The sequence below is a fragment of the Salvelinus namaycush genome, chromosome 10, assembly GCF_016432855.1.
Source record: "Salvelinus namaycush isolate Seneca chromosome 10, SaNama_1.0, whole genome shotgun sequence".
NCBI lineage: Eukaryota > Metazoa > Chordata > Actinopteri > Salmoniformes > Salmonidae > Salvelinus > Salvelinus namaycush.
Window position 1 is genome coordinate 10,191,406 of NC_052316.1, and position 20,113 is coordinate 10,211,518.

Here is a 20,113-nt window from a genome sequence, read left to right on the forward strand (position 1 = left end):
TAGCCTACATATTACACTAGACTACATATTACACTACATATTACACTAGGCTACATATTACACTTCATATTACACTACATATTACACTAGGCTACATATTACACTACATATTACACTAGCCTACATATTACACTAGACTACATATTACACTACATATTACACTAGCCTACATATTACACTAGACTACATATTACACTACATATTACACTAGGCTACATATTACACTTCATAATACACTACATATTACACTAGACTACATATTACACTACATATTACACTAGTCTACATATTACACTACATATTAAACTAGCCTACGTATTACACTAGGCTACATATTACACTACAAATTACACTAAACTACATATAACACTAGAGTACATATTACACTAGGATACATATTACACTACATATGAGACTACATATTACACTAGACTATATATTACACTACATATTCCACTAGACTACATATTACACTAGAATACATATTACACTACATACTACACTACATATTACACTAGGCTACATATTACACTGGGCTACATATTACACTACATATTACACTACATATTACACTAGGCTACATATTACACTACGTATTACACTACGTATTACACTACGTATTACACTAGACTACATATTACACTACATATTACACTAGAATATATTAAACTAGGCTACATATTACACTAGGCTACATATTACACTAGGCTACATATTACACTAGACTACATATTACACAAGGCTACATATTAAACTAGGCTACATATTACACTAGGCTACATATTACACTACATATTACACTAGGCTACATATTACACTAGGCTACATATTACACCAGGCTACATATTACACTACATATTACACTACGTTTTACACTAGACTACATATTACACTACGTATTACACTAGACTACATATTACACTACATATTAAACTAGGCTACATATTACACTAGACTACATATTACACTAGAGTACATATTAAACTAGGCTACATATTAAACTAGGCTACATATTACACTAGAGTACATATTACACTAGACTACATATTACACTAGACTACATATTAAACTAGGCTACATATTACACTAGGCTACATATTACACTAGACTACATATTACACTAGGCTACATATTACACTAGACTAGATATTACACTAGGCTACATATTACACTAGACTACATATTACACTACATATTACACTAGGCTACATATTACACTAGGCTAAATTTTACACTACATATTACACTACATATTACACTACACATTACACTACACTACATATTACACTACACTACATATTACACTACATATTACACTACATTTTACACTAGGCTACATATTACACTAGACTAAATATTACACTAGACTACATATTACCCTACATATTACACTAGGCTACATATTACACAACATTTAAACTAGGCTACATATGACAATAGAGTACCTATTATACTAGACTACATATTACACTACATATTAAACTAGACTAGATATTACACTAGGGTACATATTAAACTGGGCTACATATTAAACTAGGCTACATATTACACTAGAGTACATATTACACTAGACTACATATTACACTACATATTACACTAGACTAGATATTACACTAGGCTACATATTACACTAGACTACATATTACACTACATACTACACTAGACTACATATTACACTAGACTAGATATTACACTAGGCTACATATTACACTAGACTACATATTACACTACATATTACACTACATATTACACTAGACTACATATTACACTACATATTACACTAGACAACATATTACACTACATATTACACTACATTTGACACTAGGCTACATATTACACTAGACTAAATATTACACTAGACTACATATTACACTACATATTACACTACATATTACACTACATATTACACTAGGCTACATATTACACTACATTTAAACTAGGCTACATATGACAATAGAGTACCTATTATACTAGACTACATATTACACTACATATTAAACTAGGCTACATATTACACTAGACTACATATTACACTAGAGTACATATTAAACCAGGCTACATATTAAACTAGGCTACATATTACACTAGACTACATATTACACTAGACTACATATTACACTAGACTACATATTACACTACATATTACACTAGACTACATATTACACTAGAGTACATATTACACTAGACTACATATTACACTACATATTACACTAGACTAGATATTACACTAGGCTACATATTACACTAGACTACATATTACACTACATATTACACTAGACTACATATTACACTACATACTACACTAGGCTACATATTACACTAGGCTAAATTTTACACTACATATTACACTAGACAACATATTACACTACATATTACACTACATTTTACACTAGGCTACATATTACACTAGACTAAATATTACACTAGACTACATATTACACTACATATTACACTACATATTACACTAGGCTACATATTACACTACATTTAAACTAGGCTACATATGACAATAGAGTACCTATTACACTAGGCTACATATTACACTAGGCTACATATTACACTAAACTACATATTACACTACATATTACACTAGGCTACATAATACACTAGGCTACATTTTACACTACATATTACACTAGGCTACATATTACACTACATACTACACTACATATTACACTAGGCTACATATTACACTAGACCAAATATTACACTAGACTACATATTACACTACATATTACACTAGGCTACATATTACACTACATATTACACTAGGCTACATATTACACTAGACAACATATTGCACTACATATTACACTACATATTACACTAGGCTACATATTACACTAGACTAAATATTACACTAGACTATATATTACACTACATTTTACACTAGGCTACATATTACACTAGACTAAATATTACACTAGACTACATATTACACTACATATTACACTAGGCTACATATTACACTATATTTAAACTAGGCTACATATTACACTAGAGTACCTATTACACTAGGCTACATATTACACTAGGCTACATATTACACTAAACTACATATTACACTACATATTACACTAGGCTACATAATACACTAGGCTACATTTTACACTACATATTACACTAAGCTACATATTACACTACATACTACACTACATATTACACTAGGCTACATATTACACTAGACTAAATATTACACTAGGCTACATAATACACTAGGCTACATATTACACTACATATTACACTAGCCTACATATTACACTACATATTACACTAGGCTACATATTACACTAGACTACATATTACACTACATATTACACTACATATTACACTAGACAACATATTACACTACATATTACACTACATTTTACACTAGGCTACATATTACACTAGACTAAATATTACACTAGACTACATATTACACTACATATTACACTACATATTACACTAGGCTACATATTACACTACATTTAAACTAGGCTACATATGACAATAGAGTACCTATTACACTAGGCTACATATTACACTAGGCTACATATTACACTAAACTACATATTACACTACATATTACACTAGGCTACATAATACACTAGGCTACATTTTACACTACATATTACACTAGGCTACATATTACACTACATACTACACTACATATTACACTAGGCTACATATTACACTAGACCAAATATTACACTAGACTACATATTACACTACATATTACACTAGGCTACATATTACACTACATATTACACTAGGCTACATATTACACTAGACAACATATTGCACTACATATTACACTACATATTACACTAGGCTACATATTACACTAGACTAAATATTACACTAGACTATATATTACACTACATTTTACACTAGGCTACATATTACACTAGACTAAATATTACACTAGACTACATATTACACTACATATTACACTAGGCTACATATTACACTATATTTAAACTAGGCTACATATTACACTAGAGTACCTATTACACTAGGCTACATATTACACTAGGCTACATATTACACTAAACTACATATTACACTACATATTACACTAGGCTACATAATACACTAGGCTACATTTTACACTACATATTACACTAAGCTACATATTACACTACATACTACACTACATATTACACTAGGCTACATATTACACTAGACTAAATATTACACTAGGCTACATAATACACTAGGCTACATATTACACTACATATTACACTAGCCTACATATTACACTACATATTACACTAGGCTACATATTACACTAGACTACATATTACACTACATATTACACTACATATTACACTAGGCTACATATTACACTAGGCTACATATTACACTACATATTACACTAGGCTACATATTATACTAGCCTATATATTACACTACATATTACACTGGGCTACATATTACACTAGAGTACAAATTACACTACATATTACACTAGGCTACATATTACACTACATATTACACTACATATTACACTAGGCTACATATTACACTACATATTACACTAGCCTACATATTACACTACATATTACACTAGGCTACATATTACACTAGACTACATATTACACTACATATTACACTACATATTACACTAGGCTACATATTACACTAGGCTACATATTACACTACATATTACACTAGGCTACATATTATACTAGCCTATATATTACACTACATATTACACTGGGCTACATATTACACTAGAGTACAAATTACACTACATATTACACTAGGCTACATATTACACTACATATTACACTACATATTACACTAGGCTACATATTACACTACATATTACACTAGGCTACATATTACACTACGTATTACACTAGACTACATATTACACTACATATTAAACTAGGCTACATATTACACTACATATTACACTAGGCTACATATTACACTAGGCTACAAATTACACTAGGCTACATATTACACTACCTATTAAACTAGGCTACATATTACACTAGAGTACATATTACACTAGGCTATATATTACACTAGGCTACATATTACACTAGGCTACATATTACAATACATATTACACTAGGCTACATATTACACTACATATTACACTAGACTACATATTACACTACATATTAAACTAGGCTATATATTACACTAGGCTACATATTACACTAGACTACATATTACACTGCATATTAAACTACATATTACACTAGGCTACATATTACACTAGACTACATATTACACTACATATTACACTAGGCTACATATTACACTAGACAACATATTACACTAGACTACATATTACACTACATATTACACTACATATTACACTAGGCTACATATTACACTACATATTACACTAGACTACATATTACACTACATATTAAACTAGGCTATATATTACACTAGGCTACATATTACACTAGACTACATATTACACTACATATTAAACTACATATTACACTAGGCTACATATTACACTAGACTACATATTACACTAGACTACATATTACACTACATATTACACTAGGCTACATATTACACTAGGCTACATATTACACAAGGCTACATATTACACTAGACTACATATTACACTAGACTACATATTACGCTACATATTAAACTACATATTACACAAGGCTACATATTACACTAGACTACATATTACACTAGGCTACATATTACACTACATATTACACTAGACTACATATTAAACTACATATTACACTAGGCTACATATTACACCAGACTAATGTAAATTATCCCTTCTCTGTCTCCTCCTGCTTGCTCTTCCTGATGTGAGGAAACAAGGAAGCTCTATGGCGCCGCCAAATGTGCCCGGTGATAAAACACCGGCTCCTCTGGTGCGGTAAACCAGTCAGCGCTGCAAGAACTGGTGGAGTATGGAGAGGCGCCCAATCAGAGAGCTGTTCCTGGCTGCTTGGGCAACGCTCCCTCCTGCTCACACCCACCACACACACGCTCTCTATCCCTCTCTTTCACACACACAACCGTAGAGCGACGAGCAACACCCCACCACACACAGGAAGCCATGCTCATTTCTAAAACAAGGGTGCTTTTTTTCTCTCTCCCCTCTCCGGCTGAACCCTAACCCTCAAATAGATCTGGAAATAGGCATATCGTCTAGGGAAATAGGGCAGAGCCGCTAACCTAATTTTATCCTCCCCTTCCCAAGAAATAGTCCCAAAAAATATGAAGAGATCAAACATGGCCTCCGTGTAGTCAGGGATTCTAGACACGTCTCCTCTCCTCCTTTTTATTCCCCCCATCATCTGTCAGATGGAATCAGTTCAGACCTGGGCTAGACACACCTGCTCCCTGGACTACCGGCGACGCTTGTCCTCCGGGTTGCACTGCACATTTAGCAACACACATTGGAATGCTGGGCTCACAGAACGCACGCACGCGCGCGCGCGCACACACACACACACACACACACACACACACACACACAGTCTTGCATTTCTAACCAATTTAGGACTCCTCACATTTACATACCTTTTTAGGACCCTGCTTTCCAGACATCATAGAATCACAGAAATTACACTCATGAGCTAGAAAAAAAATCTAATATGAGGAAATCACCGAAAGTTGCCGACATCTTGAAAAAAGATCACTTGTAATTTTACCACCTACTTGAGACCGCACATTGCAAATCAAATCAAATCAAATCGGTCAAATACACATGGTTAGCAGACGTTAATGCGAGTGTAGCGCATTGCTTGTGCTTCTAGTTCCGACCGTGCAGTAATATCTAACAAGTAATGTAACAATTTCACAACTACCTTTTACACACAAGTGTAAAGGAATGAATAAGAATATGTACATATAAATATATGAATGAGCGATGGCCGAACGGCATAGGCAAGATGCAGTAGATGGTATAGAGGACAGTATATACATATGAGATGAGTAATGTAGGGTATGGTAACATTATAGCTGGTTTAACAGTATATACATATGAGGTGAGTAATGTAGGGTACCATTATAGCTGGTTTAACAGTATATACATATGAGATGAGTAATGCAGGGTATGTAAACATTATATAAAGTGGCATTGTTTAAGTGACTAGTGATACATTTATTACATCGATATTTGATGCATTCATTCTATTTTATGACTGAAAATATTGCATGTAGAATGCCACAATGATGCAACACGGATGGCAACTCAACGGCTGTAGTGTAGTTCTACTGTAGTGTAGTTCTACTGTAGTGTAGTTCTTCTGTAAAGTATTTAAACTGGAACAACCATTTCAGTAATAGAGTCATTATATCCAAGTAACAGATTAATAGTTTAGAAAAATGTTTTTTATTTTTCTGTAACATTCAAAGTCAGCAGGCTTTGTATTCTTGAGACCTTAATCACTCCAAAAGTGAACAACCCACCTGGGAAAACTTCCCCCAAACAGAGTGAGATGGAGGACATTCATTAACTGCCTATGAGCTTAAGTCAAGTAAGTCCCATTAAATCCTCAGAGGTACACCAAGATAGAAGCATCTTATACACTTATTTTCTCTGATCTGCAACTATTCTGTTGTGTACATAGAACTTTACTGCTCTCCAGTCCCTGTTTACTAGCGCTTGGCCAGAAGCAGCAATGCATTTCTCACAGTCTTGTTTTCCAGGCGTTTTTCCCATTCGGATAAAATTCATCAAGGAATCTTCAACTGCATCCACCTCTATTGTCGACCAAAACCTTTTTGTTCCTTTGGCACCTTTGGAAAGAGATGACATTATGAATGACTACATTAAATAAAGGTTGAGTACAATACAGTATGTGTTCATCTCTGTATTAACTCTACAAGGTTGCAGCTGTTTCTGCAAAGTGTGTTGAGGTTAAACTAACAATCCCAACTAAATAACTACATAGATAAGGATGTGAGAGAAGAATGTGCAATGCTGACATCAAGGCAGACTCAATCTGTATGGAATCTAAGCCCATCAAATTGTTTGCAATGTAAACCTTCTAATAAAAGCAATACTTATTAAATTAAGTTCCCTCCCCCAGGAAAAACAATGTAAAGTGTGGTAATCCTTCTGTGTTATCATCTATCCTGACACACTAGTTCAGATCTAACGTCTTGACTTGTGTCCAATCCAAACTAATCCGTTCTGTACTGGCATGGTTGGAAATACACCAACTGATGAAGACAGGATTGATCTGGACCAGCACTGTACTATACGTTGACACTACAGAATGAAAATGCACTGACTGAAGACAGCAGGAAACAGTCTAACCATGTGAGCCTCTCTTTTGTCCCAGCTTTCCCTTGGTGATTGGCTGTTTGGCCCGAATCGCTGACATCTCTCCTGGAAAACATCAGTGGAAAACATGTATTTTTCGAAAAGGACATTGTAATTAAGAATACGTCCATATCTATGTAAGGTATAGGCATACCGGTCAGATTTTCTTCATAGGATTTTTCAGACGACTCCTCTCTCTCAGAGTCGTTCTCTGATGCACAATCAGTGGCTGCAGCATCAATTTCTTCAGACATAACAGTTTGTAAAAGACAATAAAAACAAAAGCAAATTGCAGCAAGTTAAATCAGTGCACAAGAAATTAGAGTCAGCATTTTTTGCCAGAGTGAAAATGCACTGACTGAAGACAGCAGGAAACAGTCTAACCATGTGAGCCTCTCTTTTGTCCCAGCTTTCCCTTAGTCATTGGCTGTTTGGCCCGAATCGCTGACATCTCTCCTGGAAAACATCAGTGGAAAACATGTATTTTTCGAAAAGGACATTGTAATTAAGAATACGTCCATATCTATGTAAGGTATAGGCATACCGGTCAGATTTTCTTCATAGGATTTTTCAGATGACTCCTCTCTCTCAGAGTCGTTCTCTGATGAACAAGAGTCTGCAGCCTCATTATTTTCAGCCATGCTTTTTTCTAAAAGATGGCCAAAAGAAGAATGCTAAATTGAGGCAAGCTAAATCTGCGCAAAACAAAACCTTTGTTTTTATTGTCAGTGTAAACTTTTTGCCATTAAACTAAACACTGGGGGTAAACTTACCACTGGGACTGATGGTTATTTGATCCAGACTTTTCCCCTTGAACTCTGCCAATCTGCCCTGTTCACATGCCATCAGTATTTTACTTATTTTGGCCAACTGAAGCGTTCCCTCTGGAAGACGGTAGAACTTTCGATGAATCCGAATGTCGTGACCCAAGAAGTCAGCAAACTGGTCCTGTTCTGTATCATTGAGATTTAACACTCTGGAGAGGGTGGCAACCTGTTTTCGTAGTTTAGTTGATGACAATGCTTCAGGTAACTTGGCACCACATTGTTTGGCATAGGCGCGGATGCAGTCATTCCCCCGAAAATGTGTATCATATCCTGGCCTGGCAAATAAGTAGATATTTCCTTCGCTCACTCCACATGAGCACCGCTCTTTGATAAGCAGCTCTAAAGATTCCACCATCACTGGAGTAAGGATTACAGGCACCTTCCTGCCACGCTTCCCACAGGTTTCAATGCGTTCAAAATGCGCACAGAGTAGTCTCTCAACCTCTGTTAGCGCCACTGCAACATCTTTGTTAAGTGGGGATTTGTCCCTGGAGTGAAATGTTGCCACAGACATCTTTGACACCTCTCCCTCTCTTTTCCTGTTGAAGATAATCATCTGAGCCAGTATCACTTTTGCTAGATTGCTCCATTTTCCTGAGGTTTTCTCATCGCACAGTTGGTTGTAGTATTGTTTCTGCTTTTCATCTAAGTACATGTGTATTTTTTTAACGTCATCTGCTAATGGAATAAGCTGCGGTGCGTTCCATTTCTTCTGTTCAAGTGTACGATATGCAGCAGAAGAGATCATTTCATTCCAGCGAAGACGGTAGATGCCTTGGAAGTCTCGGACAAGCTTCAACTTTTCTTCATTCTGGGTAATAAGAGCTTCACCCTCCATGATGTCTGCAATTTTCTGGATGCTTTGCCCAAGCTTTGTCGCCAGGGTTGCTTTTTCGAATTTGTTTGTCTTTTCATCATAGCCAGTCACTTCTTTGACAGCTTTTATGATGTGTTGGAAGTGTTTTGGGTTGATATAATCCTTCATCTTTTTCAGTGGTGTCACCTTTCTACCTTTAATCACAAGTCTCCCTAGTTCTCGCAAAGTTTGACGAATGTGCTGGTGTTGTGAGGGGTTCTCCCCTTTCTTGTTGTACATTTTTTCACCCAATGCCAAGATGTATCTGTCTTGTTTTACTGCATGGGCTACATCATCTTGAGCCATGTTACTCACAAGTTTCCATACCTTTTCACTCACTCCTTTAGCAACCGGTTGAGCATTAGCACAGAGCGCCTGTATTCTGGTTTTGCCAGGCATCTCCTTTCGAACGTGTTGTGCTAGTGTGCACCTTGCCACATGCCTCCACATAGATTTGCGTTTAAAGAGCCCATGGCAGGCAAAACAATGCTGATAGTCCTGGTGATTGGTCTTGTCATTACTTGTTTGTTTACATGGTACCAAAACCCCCTTTCCTTCTTTAAGTGCCTGAATGTTGTGTGCCCGATTCCCCTTCTTGCGAAGAAGATTCAGCTGAAGTCTCCTAGCTTTTGATCTCTTTGCAAACCGAAGTGCAGTAGCTACTTCTATTTCATCCCCATGTTTACGTTGTAAATGACGGGCAATTTTGGATTGCGGTTGCTCGCAAAACAGACAGAAGTGCTTTTTTTGGTGGTACTTTTTGGATCCATCTAATTCTGAGACATTCATTACAAGCAATGATTCACTGCTAGTGTTTGACATTGGGGAACTAGTACATCTCTTATAAGTATTTGCATATTGATTCTTTCTCTTGAGTTCTGTTTCTTCATTTGAGCTGTTTTCTTCTGAGGAACTTCTGCATCTCTTGCTAGTCTTCTTGTAGTGATTCCTTCTCTTGACTCCTGCTATTTTATCTGAACTGTCTCCCTCTGAGACTAAATCAACGTGTTTACTGCTGTCCACCCTTGTCTTTGGTTCTGAAAAATCATCAGAATTGTCTTCCTCTGATGATTCTGATGGCCCTGGGACATAATCACCTTCACTGTTGTCAATGCTGGTTATTGAGTCATCAGTCTTGTATCCAAGCATAGCTTTGGTCAACTGTATTGAAGAAAAAAATTATATTGGATAACTAGACAGATTACAAAGTATTTGGACACCGGCACATTTTGATTAGTTACGACTGTGCTCCTCTACTTGTTTATGTTATAATACTATGAATATGGGATGAAAGTGCAGACTTGCCCATCTTTGATTTACAAAGCTGATTCACAAGAACTTACAGTATGTGCTGGTGTTGAATGACACTTTAACTTACGTATATACTGTCTGTTCTGATCAACGGTGGTGCATCATCCAACACATTGACTATCGACCCAGAAGTACTGGCAGCCTCAGAGGTACTGGCAGCCTCAGAGGTACTGGCAGCCTCAGAGGTACTGGCAGCCTCGGTGTCTGACATCTAAGGATACAATAAAATGATATTAGTCATGTGCAAATTAGGCAATAGGATATGATAACGATTCAACCATCCCCAGTATCCTCATTCTAAACAACTGACAAACCTGCGCTTCGGGATTTATCTTTTCCTTTTCAAATCTGGCCTCACAAGTTGAACTATGCTTCTTTAGATTTTCCATGCGCCTTCTTAGCCTCTGCAGTGCCTTTGTAAAGGAAGACAAAAAGAAACGTTGAGACTTAATAGAATGACAAGATTGCTCGGCACACAACAGGGGATGGGCTGGGGGACACCAATGACTGTTATCATTGACTAATAGAGGGGCTGGGGGACACCAATGACTGTTATCATTGACTAATAGAGGGGCTGTTATCATTGACTAATAGAGGTCCAACAAACATCTATTACAATTTCTGTTTTTTTAAAACTACTTTCAAGGTAAAAAAGCAAGTATAAGCATAACAGAAGCACATTATGCAAGTTCCTGCATGCAACTAAAGCTGAATCTGCTTTTATGGATGGACTAAAAGAGAATCAGTATGAGTGGTTTGGCTAAAGCAAGGCAAGCGTACTCTAAATACTAGGCAAATCAGAAAACATACCGCATTGGTTACTTTGTAGGTTCCTGGACTCTTATCTTCCATTATGTTTTCGATCTTAAAAAATGTGTGTAAGAAATAGGGATTTGGTTAAAGAATCTGCCAGTATATGTATATATTTTTTCAAGACAGTGAATTGTCACAGTCCTACCAAAATGGACACTTTCCACAACCCTTATACTTGTTGTGGTGTTTCACTCTTTTATGTGCAAAAAAAAAAAGAACTAGGAACCCCACCACGCCCCTCCCCCCACCCAAACTAATGTCCATGGTTTTCAATAAAAAAAATCTGGTCACTTATTTCTTAATTAGTTTAACATATTTCTTATTTTCATCTGAATTATTTCAATGTAAAAAACGGTATTTGGGTAAGAAAGGGCTATAAAAAACGGGCGCAACTTCAATACATTAATTTAATGAGGGGGTTTAAATATTTTAACACACATACAGGCTTATGACTTGACAAAACAGATGAAAAGGAACTGGCTTTTCTTGCTAGCTTGTTACACTATAGCAATATTATTTTCCAATGCATGTAACATTGTGTTAACCACAATCATGTATTCTAAATCATAGACACGTTTACCAATTATGCTAAACTTATTAGCTAGCTTGCAACCATAGCTAGCATATTTCTTTTTTTAACTAGCATGGGTAGCATGCTAACCGTTAGCTAGCACGCTAACAGTTAGCTAGCACACTAACCGTTAGCAAGCCACAAATAACTATAAGGTAGAAACATGCAAAGTAACAATTGCACATTAATGAATTGTTTGGATAAACCTGCCAATTTCAATGTCATGACGCAGTATATCTGACACAATGCGGCTTTCAGACATCGTCAATGCATGTTGGATTCCACCGAAAGACATACATGACTGACATTAATTCATTAAAAATAAAGACAACGAGAACATGCATTGCTTGTCAATACACCAAATACAATTTTAGCTAGAATATTGGTTAACAGTTTAGTTAATAGCTTACCTTCTTGCATGAATGCAAACATCTGCAACCATCCTCCTCTTCCTTAAAACACGTGCTGCACAGCTACTTCAGTGGTGATCACGCTCAGGCAGGGACAGGTTTGCCAGGTCAATTTCAAATTTCTAGGAGTCTGCTCAAAACCAGCCTTCAAAACCCACCTTCACTAGCACAATTTTAGCAGAATACGGCGAAATTAATGATTTTTTTTAAATGCCATGTTGGTAACGTTGCAATATAGAAGTAGTATAACAACTTCCACCTAGCGACCAAAACCTTTCACCTGCCACAAAGTTTTAAAAGTACATCAATAAACCACAAATAGTGTACATGGCAACCTTGAGCAGAGATTTATGCTGCAACATGGGGGAGGGGGAACTGTGTATCTTTTATTATTATAATATTTTTATTAACAACACATAAATACAGGAAGTACATATGGGAACACAAGTATATATAAATAATATACAGGACGGGGGAGGGGGGGGACTGTGTTGACCTATAAAACCTTTGATAGTTTGGTACTGTTGTGCACTTTGCAGTGGGGGAGGGGCAGGACCTCAAGCGGAAATTATGGCCAGTAGATATGCATAACAATGATTCCATCAGCCCAGATTTCTGAATATGTCTGCAATGTTATTACTGTTAGCCACATTTCCTTAGACAATTTGGGTTTGTAGCTTACACAATCAGTATCAGTGAGGTGGTAAGTGCAGCTACTTGAATGGTCTGTACATGAAAGATGGAGTGGTGGATATGTACATTTTTCACTGGGGAGACTTGCTGACACAAAAGTAGCTTATGGCAGGTTAAGATTTGATCTAGCAACCTAACCCATCAGCAATCAGATTAATTACCTGCCCACAGACCACTCAAACAGCCTACTGATATTAACAGCCATCTCTCACTATAGGCACTCAGCTACTCCCACAATCTCTCTTTCTCTCTTATAACAGGCCTTTTTTTAATCATATTTGCATTTATCTTCCACTAGATCCCTGGTTTCACAATGTGGAATAAAATGTAATGATAATACGTGATTTCAGGTTTGTACTGCTGTGAAGACGTAGGCCTTTACATCAGCATTGATCTCTTTGCAAAAAGCCTCAAGAAAACTCATAATAACATTGGGTAGCTGATGAGTAGCTGATGTTCATATCTTAAAGGACAAGTCCCTATAAGCCTTTGTCAGGAATCAGGACTGGGTTAATAAAGCCAACGCAACTGCATGTTTTACAAATGGTAGGCTATCAAATGTTAGGCCTAGTTATAAAATGACATTATAGGCCAACATTGTACACTATAGGCCTATTTCTTTTCCGGGTAGGAGAAGGTCTATTGCAGACTTGCCTAGTGCGGCAAAATGGCCGAAACATGGCCTGGTCATGGATGAAAAGCACATTTTCAAACTGGGGTAGAACTGAGGGAACATAAGGCAGACCCCAGGATTTCAGCTTCCTGTGTTAGCTGTTGTAATCCTCTTGCTGCGTATATTTGTAGAAAGCCTCACCCCAACAGAGAGTTATGGGGAGGGAGGTATAATCAAAATGTCTGCTTAATGCTTTTGAGGGAGCAGCAGAAAAGTGTACCCAACCTGGGGTACAACTTGCTAGAATTGGTAGTTGAAGCAGTAGTAGTAGCCATGTAATGGCAGCAGTGTTGTAGTTGAGTCACAAAAGCATAAGTCCGAGTCAATTCACAAGACCCTATGGCTACTCTGAGTTGAGTCAAAGTCACCAATGTTGGAGTCAGGAGTCGAGTCACAAGTCCCTATGGCTGAAATCAGAGTCCCACTGTTTGGTCCAAGAGTTCAAGTCTAAGACAATGGGTCCATATTAACTTAATATTAAGTTATTAACCCAGTCAGATAGTGTCAGGAGGAATTTGATCAATCATTTTTCGTATCCCCTTTCTTTCTGTGCCAACAAATGTTTATATGCTACAGGTAAACCAGATTGTCAGCTAGCTAGCTAATTAGGTAACATGTTGAACATGGTGTGGCTGCACAGCTTCTTCATATTTGATGTAGTCTAAATAGAAACTGAAAGACACAGACAGACATATACACCTCTATAAACTATACTGAAGTCAGATATTAGTGGCTAATGTGCACATTCTGTGGAGGTCAACTAGATCTGTTAAAAGGTCTACAACAACAACACATTTTATGTTTGTGTTAGAGAGCACATAACATGCCTATCTGAATTTAACTTAATCATTTGAAATCACATATTTCAATGTTAAGCTTTGATTTGTAACATATTAACTGTTTTTCAGTGCATAGTAGTCTACAAGAGTCTGTAGAACAGGTTCATATTAGTGGTACAGTTGAGTGAGAATTCCAGCCAGCAGTTGAAATTTTGATACATTGTATGACACGCCCTACACTACAGCCAATCATTGAGCAGCCTCCCATCCCCTTCTCTGCTCCCATCCCCCTCTCCTTTACCAGGTCATATGCTGTATATTAAGGCCACATATAAGTATTAATGAACAAACAGCTATAGACAGTACTGAAGTCAGATATTAGTGGCTAATGTGCACATTCTGTGGAGGTCAACTAGATCTGTTAAAAGGTCTACAGCAACAACACATTTTATGTTTGTGTTAGAGAGCACATAACATGCCTATCTGAATTTAACTTAATCATTTGAAATCACATATTTCAATGTTAAGCTTTGATTTGTAACATATTAACTGTTTTTCAGTGCATAGTAGTCTACAAGAGTCTGTAGAACAGGTTCATATTAGTGGTACAGTTGAGTGAGAATTCCAGCCAGCAGTTGACATCCACCCACAACCACAAAGTCATATACACTGCTCAAAAAAATAAAGGGAACACTAAAATAACACATCCTAGATCTGAATGAATGAAATATTCTTAAATACCTTTTTCTTTACATAGTTAAATGTGATGACAACAAAATCACACAAAAATGGTCAATGGAAATCAAATTTATCAACCCATGGAGGTCTGGATTTGGAGTCACACTCAAAATTAAAGTGGAAAACCACAATACAGGCTGATCCAACTTTGATGTAATGTCCTTAAAACAAGTCAAAATGAAGCTCAGTAGTGTGTGTGGCCTCCACGTGCCTGTATGACCTTCCTACAACGCCTGGGCATGCTCCTGATGAGGTGGCGGATGGTCTCCTGAGGGATCTCCTCCCAGACCTGGACTAAAGCATCCGCCAACTCCTGGACAGTCTGTGGTGCAGTGTGGCGTTGGTGGATGGAGCGAGACATGATGTCCCAGATGTGCTCAATTGGATTCAGGTCTGGGGAACGGGCGGGCCAGTCCATAGCATCAATGCCTTCCTCTTGCAGGAACTGCTGACACACTCCAGCCACATGAGGTCTAGCATTGTCTTGCATTAGGAGGAACCCAGGGCCAACAGCACCAGCATATGTTCTCACAAGGGGTCTGAGGATCTCATCTCGGTACCTAATGGCAGTCAGGCTACCTCTGGCGAGCACATTGAGGGCTGTGCGGCCCCCCAAAGAAATGCCACCCCACACCATGACTGACCCACCGCCAAACCGGTCATGCTGGAGGATGTTGCAGGCAGCAGAACGTTCTCCACGGCGTCTCCAGACTCTGTCACGTCTGTCACATGTGCTCAGTGTGAACCTGCTTTCATCTGTGAAGAGCACTGGGCGCCAGTGGCAAATTTGCCAATCTTGGTGTTCTCTGGCAAATGCCAAACGTCCTGCACGGTGTTGGGCTCTAAGCACAACCCCCACCTGTGGACGTCGGGCCCTCATACCACCCTCATGGAGTCTGTTTCTGACCGTTTGAGCAGACACATGCACATTTGTGGCCTGCTGGAGGTCATTTTGCAGGGCTCTGGCAGTGCTCCTCCTACTCCTCCTTGCACAAAGGCGGAGGTAGCGGTCCTGCTGCTGGGTTGTTGCCCTCCTACGGCCTCCTCCACGTCTCCTGATGTACTGGCCTGTCTCCTGGTAGCGCCTCCATGCTCTGGACACTACGCTGACAGACACAGCAAACCTCCTTGCCACAGCTCGCATTGATGTGCCATCCTGGATGAGCTGCACTACCTGAGCCACTTGTGTGGGTTGTAGACTCCGTCTCATGCTACCACTAGAGTGAAAGCACCGCCAGCATTCAAAAGTGAACAAAACATCACCCAGGAAGCATAGGAACTGAGAAGTGGTCTGTGGTCACCACCAGCAGAACCACTCCTTTATTGGGGGTGTCTTGCTAATTGCCTATAATTTCCACATGTTGTCTATTCCATTTGCACAACAGCATGTGAAATTTATTGTCAATCAGTGTTGCTTCCTAAGTGGACAGTTTGATTTCACAGAAGTGTGATTGACTTGGAGTTACATTGTGTTGTTTAAGTGTTCCCTATATTTTTTTGAGCAGTGTATATTAAGGCCAAATATAAGTCTTAATGAAGAAACTGCTATAGACAATACTGAAGTAAGATATTAGTGGCTCATGTTAACATTGAGTGGAGGTCAACTGATCCTAGATCTGTGACTTTAAGTGCCTAAAGCCAACTCTAATATACAGTACCAGTCAAAAGTTTGGACACACAAACTCATTTAAGGGTTTTTCTTTATTTTTACTATTTTCTACATTGTAGAATAATAGTGAAAACATCAAAACTGAGAATAATACATATGGAATCATGTTGTAACCAAAAAAGTGTTAAACAACTCAAAATATATTTTATATTTGAGATTCTTTAAACCCTTTGCCTTGATGACAGCTTTGCACACTCTTGGCATTCTCTCACCCAGCTTCACCTGGAATGCTTTTCCAGCAGTCTTGAAGGAGTTCTCACATATGCTGAGTACTTGTTGGTTGCTTTTCCTTCACTCTACGGTCCAACTCATCCCAAACCATCTCAATTGGGTTGAGGTCGGCTGATTGTGGAGGCCAGGTCATCTGATGCAGCACTCCATCACTCTCCTTGGTCAAATAGCCCTTACACAGCCTGGAGGTGAGTTTTGGGTCATTGTCCTTTTGAAAAATAAATGATATCCCCACTAAGCGCAGACGGTGTATCGCTGCAGAATGCTGTGGTAGCCATGCTGGTTAAGTGTGCCTTGAATTCTAAATAAATCTCTGACAGTGTCACCAGCAAAGCACCACCACACCTCCTTCTCCATGCTTCACGGTGGGAACCACACATGCATAGATAATCCGTTTACCTGCTCTGCGTCTCACAAAGACACAGTTGGACCCAAACATTTCAAATTTGGACTCATCAGACCAAAGGACAGATTTCCACCGGTCTAATGTCCATTGCTAGAGTTTCTTGGGCCAAACAAGTCTCTTCTTATTTTTGGTGTCCTTTAGTAGTGGTTTCTTTGCAGCAATTCGGCCATGAAGGCCTGATTCACGCATTCTCCTCTGAACAGTTGATGTTACTTGAACTCTGGGAAGCATTTATTTGGGCTGCAATCTGAGGCTGGTAACTCTAATGAACTCATCCTCTGCAGCAGAGGTAACTCTGGTTCTTCCTTTCCTGTGGCGGTCCTCATGAGAGCCAGTTTAATTATAGCGCTTGATGGTTTTTGTGACTGCACTTGAAGAAACTTTTAAAAAGTTATTGACATTTTCCTCATTGACTGACCTTCATGTCTTTAAGTAATGATGGACTGTCGTTTGTCTTTGCTTACTTGCGCTGTTCTTGCCATAATAGGGACTTGGTATTTTACCAAATAGAGCTATCTTCTGTATACCACCCCTACCTTGTCACAACACAACTGATTGGCTCAAACGCATTAAGAAAGAAAGAAATTCCACAAATGTACTTTTAACAAGGCACACCTGTTAATTGAAATGCATTCCAGGTGACTACCTTATGAAGCTGTCAAGAGTGTGCGAAGAGAGTGCCAAGAGTGTGCGAAGCTGTCATCAAGGCAAAGGGTGTTTACTTAAAATAATGTCAAATCTCAAATATATTTTTATTTGTTTAACACTTTTTTGGTTACTATGTGATTCCATATGTGTTATTTCATAGTTTTGATGTCTACAATATTATTCTACAATGTAGAAAATAGTAAAAATATAGAATCCCTTGAATGAGTATGTGTGTCCAAACATTTGACTGGTACTGTATATATATTTTGCGGTTGGCTAAAGCCTCAAGTATGAAGGTAGGGTGGCCACGCCCATCTCGTTTATGAACTTTATGGGGCCTAAGGCCATTTCTAATATATAGATGCTGCTATTGGCTCAGTATTCAAGTATGATGTCGGGAGTGCCACGTTGTGCCACCCAGTTAAGTTACAAGTGTCCAGGGGCAAGGCTTCTTATATCAATGGTCTGATTAGCTCGAGACTCACATACGCATCTCCCCTCATTGCCATAGACATGTTTAAGCTATGACCCCCTAGACAAATCCCCTCAATAGCTTTGAAGACTAGAAATGTACGAATACCCTTAGTTAGATAGAATTTGTAAACGTTCCAAAAAGGGCCAAAAAAACCGGATAAAAATCTGTTTTTATAATATGTACCAGTTCATGAGGGTTGCCTAATCACACACATGACATTTTAGAAAGATGTGACCTTTTTAACCCTTTGAAACAGCCCCTATGACCCCAATTCAAGGCACTTCCGGTTGTCACAGGAAGCTGAAAATAAACACATATCCTCATTGGGGTAGGCTTTTACAGAATCCTGAGTTTCAAGTCTTTACGTTAAGAACTGACTGATTTACAGAGGGTTGAACTCAGTGTTTATACAAACTGCAGGTTGGGTATATCAAAACCACTTTTAGGGTAATTTAACCACTTCCAGTTGCTCTAGGAAGCTTAAACTCAACACAGGTAATCCTCATAGTGGCCTGATGGATTGTCATTGAAGACAGCTTGAGATGGCAATCATAACCCACATAGGCATCAGGTTGAATTTAGGGCAGCAGGCAATGTATTCCTATGGGGAGAGATGTCAATGTAAACTGTTAGAAGAAAACACCCTGTTTTCACTGTTAAGGGTTAATTCCACACTGTCAAGGTTAGGCTTGCACAGATCGGGAGGACCTTGGGAAGGTTCCTGTGATTGAATTGTGCTTCTAGCCTCAACGGTTC

At 38.2% G+C, this 20,113-nt stretch overlaps 2 protein-coding genes across 6 annotated transcripts in view; both read right to left on the reverse strand.

The window, feature by feature from the left end:
* LOC120055156 (ephrin-A2-like) overlaps positions 1-20,113 on the reverse strand; it is a 140,144-nt gene that overhangs the window by 32,452 nt on the left and 87,579 nt on the right. The gene's annotated exons all lie outside the window — the stretch shown is intronic.
* Positions 7,303-15,399, reverse strand: si:dkey-38n4.2. 5 transcript variants are annotated; one of them, XM_039002163.1, is made up of 10 exons: positions 13,046-15,399; positions 12,062-12,115; positions 11,566-11,664; positions 11,319-11,462; positions 9,031-11,101; positions 8,802-8,906; positions 8,642-8,713; positions 8,412-8,501; positions 8,252-8,323; positions 7,303-7,728 (listed from the first exon to the last, which is right to left on the reverse strand). In XM_039002163.1, the coding sequence occupies exons 2-10, from the start codon at positions 12,101-12,103 to the stop codon at positions 7,520-7,522; spliced, it is 2,904 nt and encodes a 967-aa protein (XP_038858091.1). In that variant the 5' UTR covers positions 12,104-12,115; positions 13,046-15,399; the 3' UTR covers positions 7,303-7,519. The 5 variants fall into 5 exon arrangements, 4 of the variants coding, with proteins under 4 accessions (XP_038858091.1, XP_038858089.1, XP_038858090.1 ...); XM_039002161.1 differs by having other exon boundaries at positions 11,566-12,115; XM_039002162.1 differs by lacking the exon at positions 13,046-15,399 and having other exon boundaries at positions 12,062-12,282.

Bases quoted from the DNA above. Each gene is read 5' to 3' on its own strand.
- si:dkey-38n4.2 (XM_039002161.1), bottom strand. From the start codon at position 11,835: ATGATAACAGCCCCTCTATTAGTCAATGATAACAGTCATTGGTGTCCC. The intron at 8,502-8,641 runs GTTAGACTGTTT...TTATGTCTGAAG, and splicing joins ACAAAAGAGAGGCTCACATG to AAATTGATGCTGCAGCCACT. The intron at 8,324-8,411 runs GTATGCCTATAC...GATGTTTTCCAG, and splicing joins CTATGAAGAAAATCTGACCG to GAGAGATGTCAGCGATTCGG.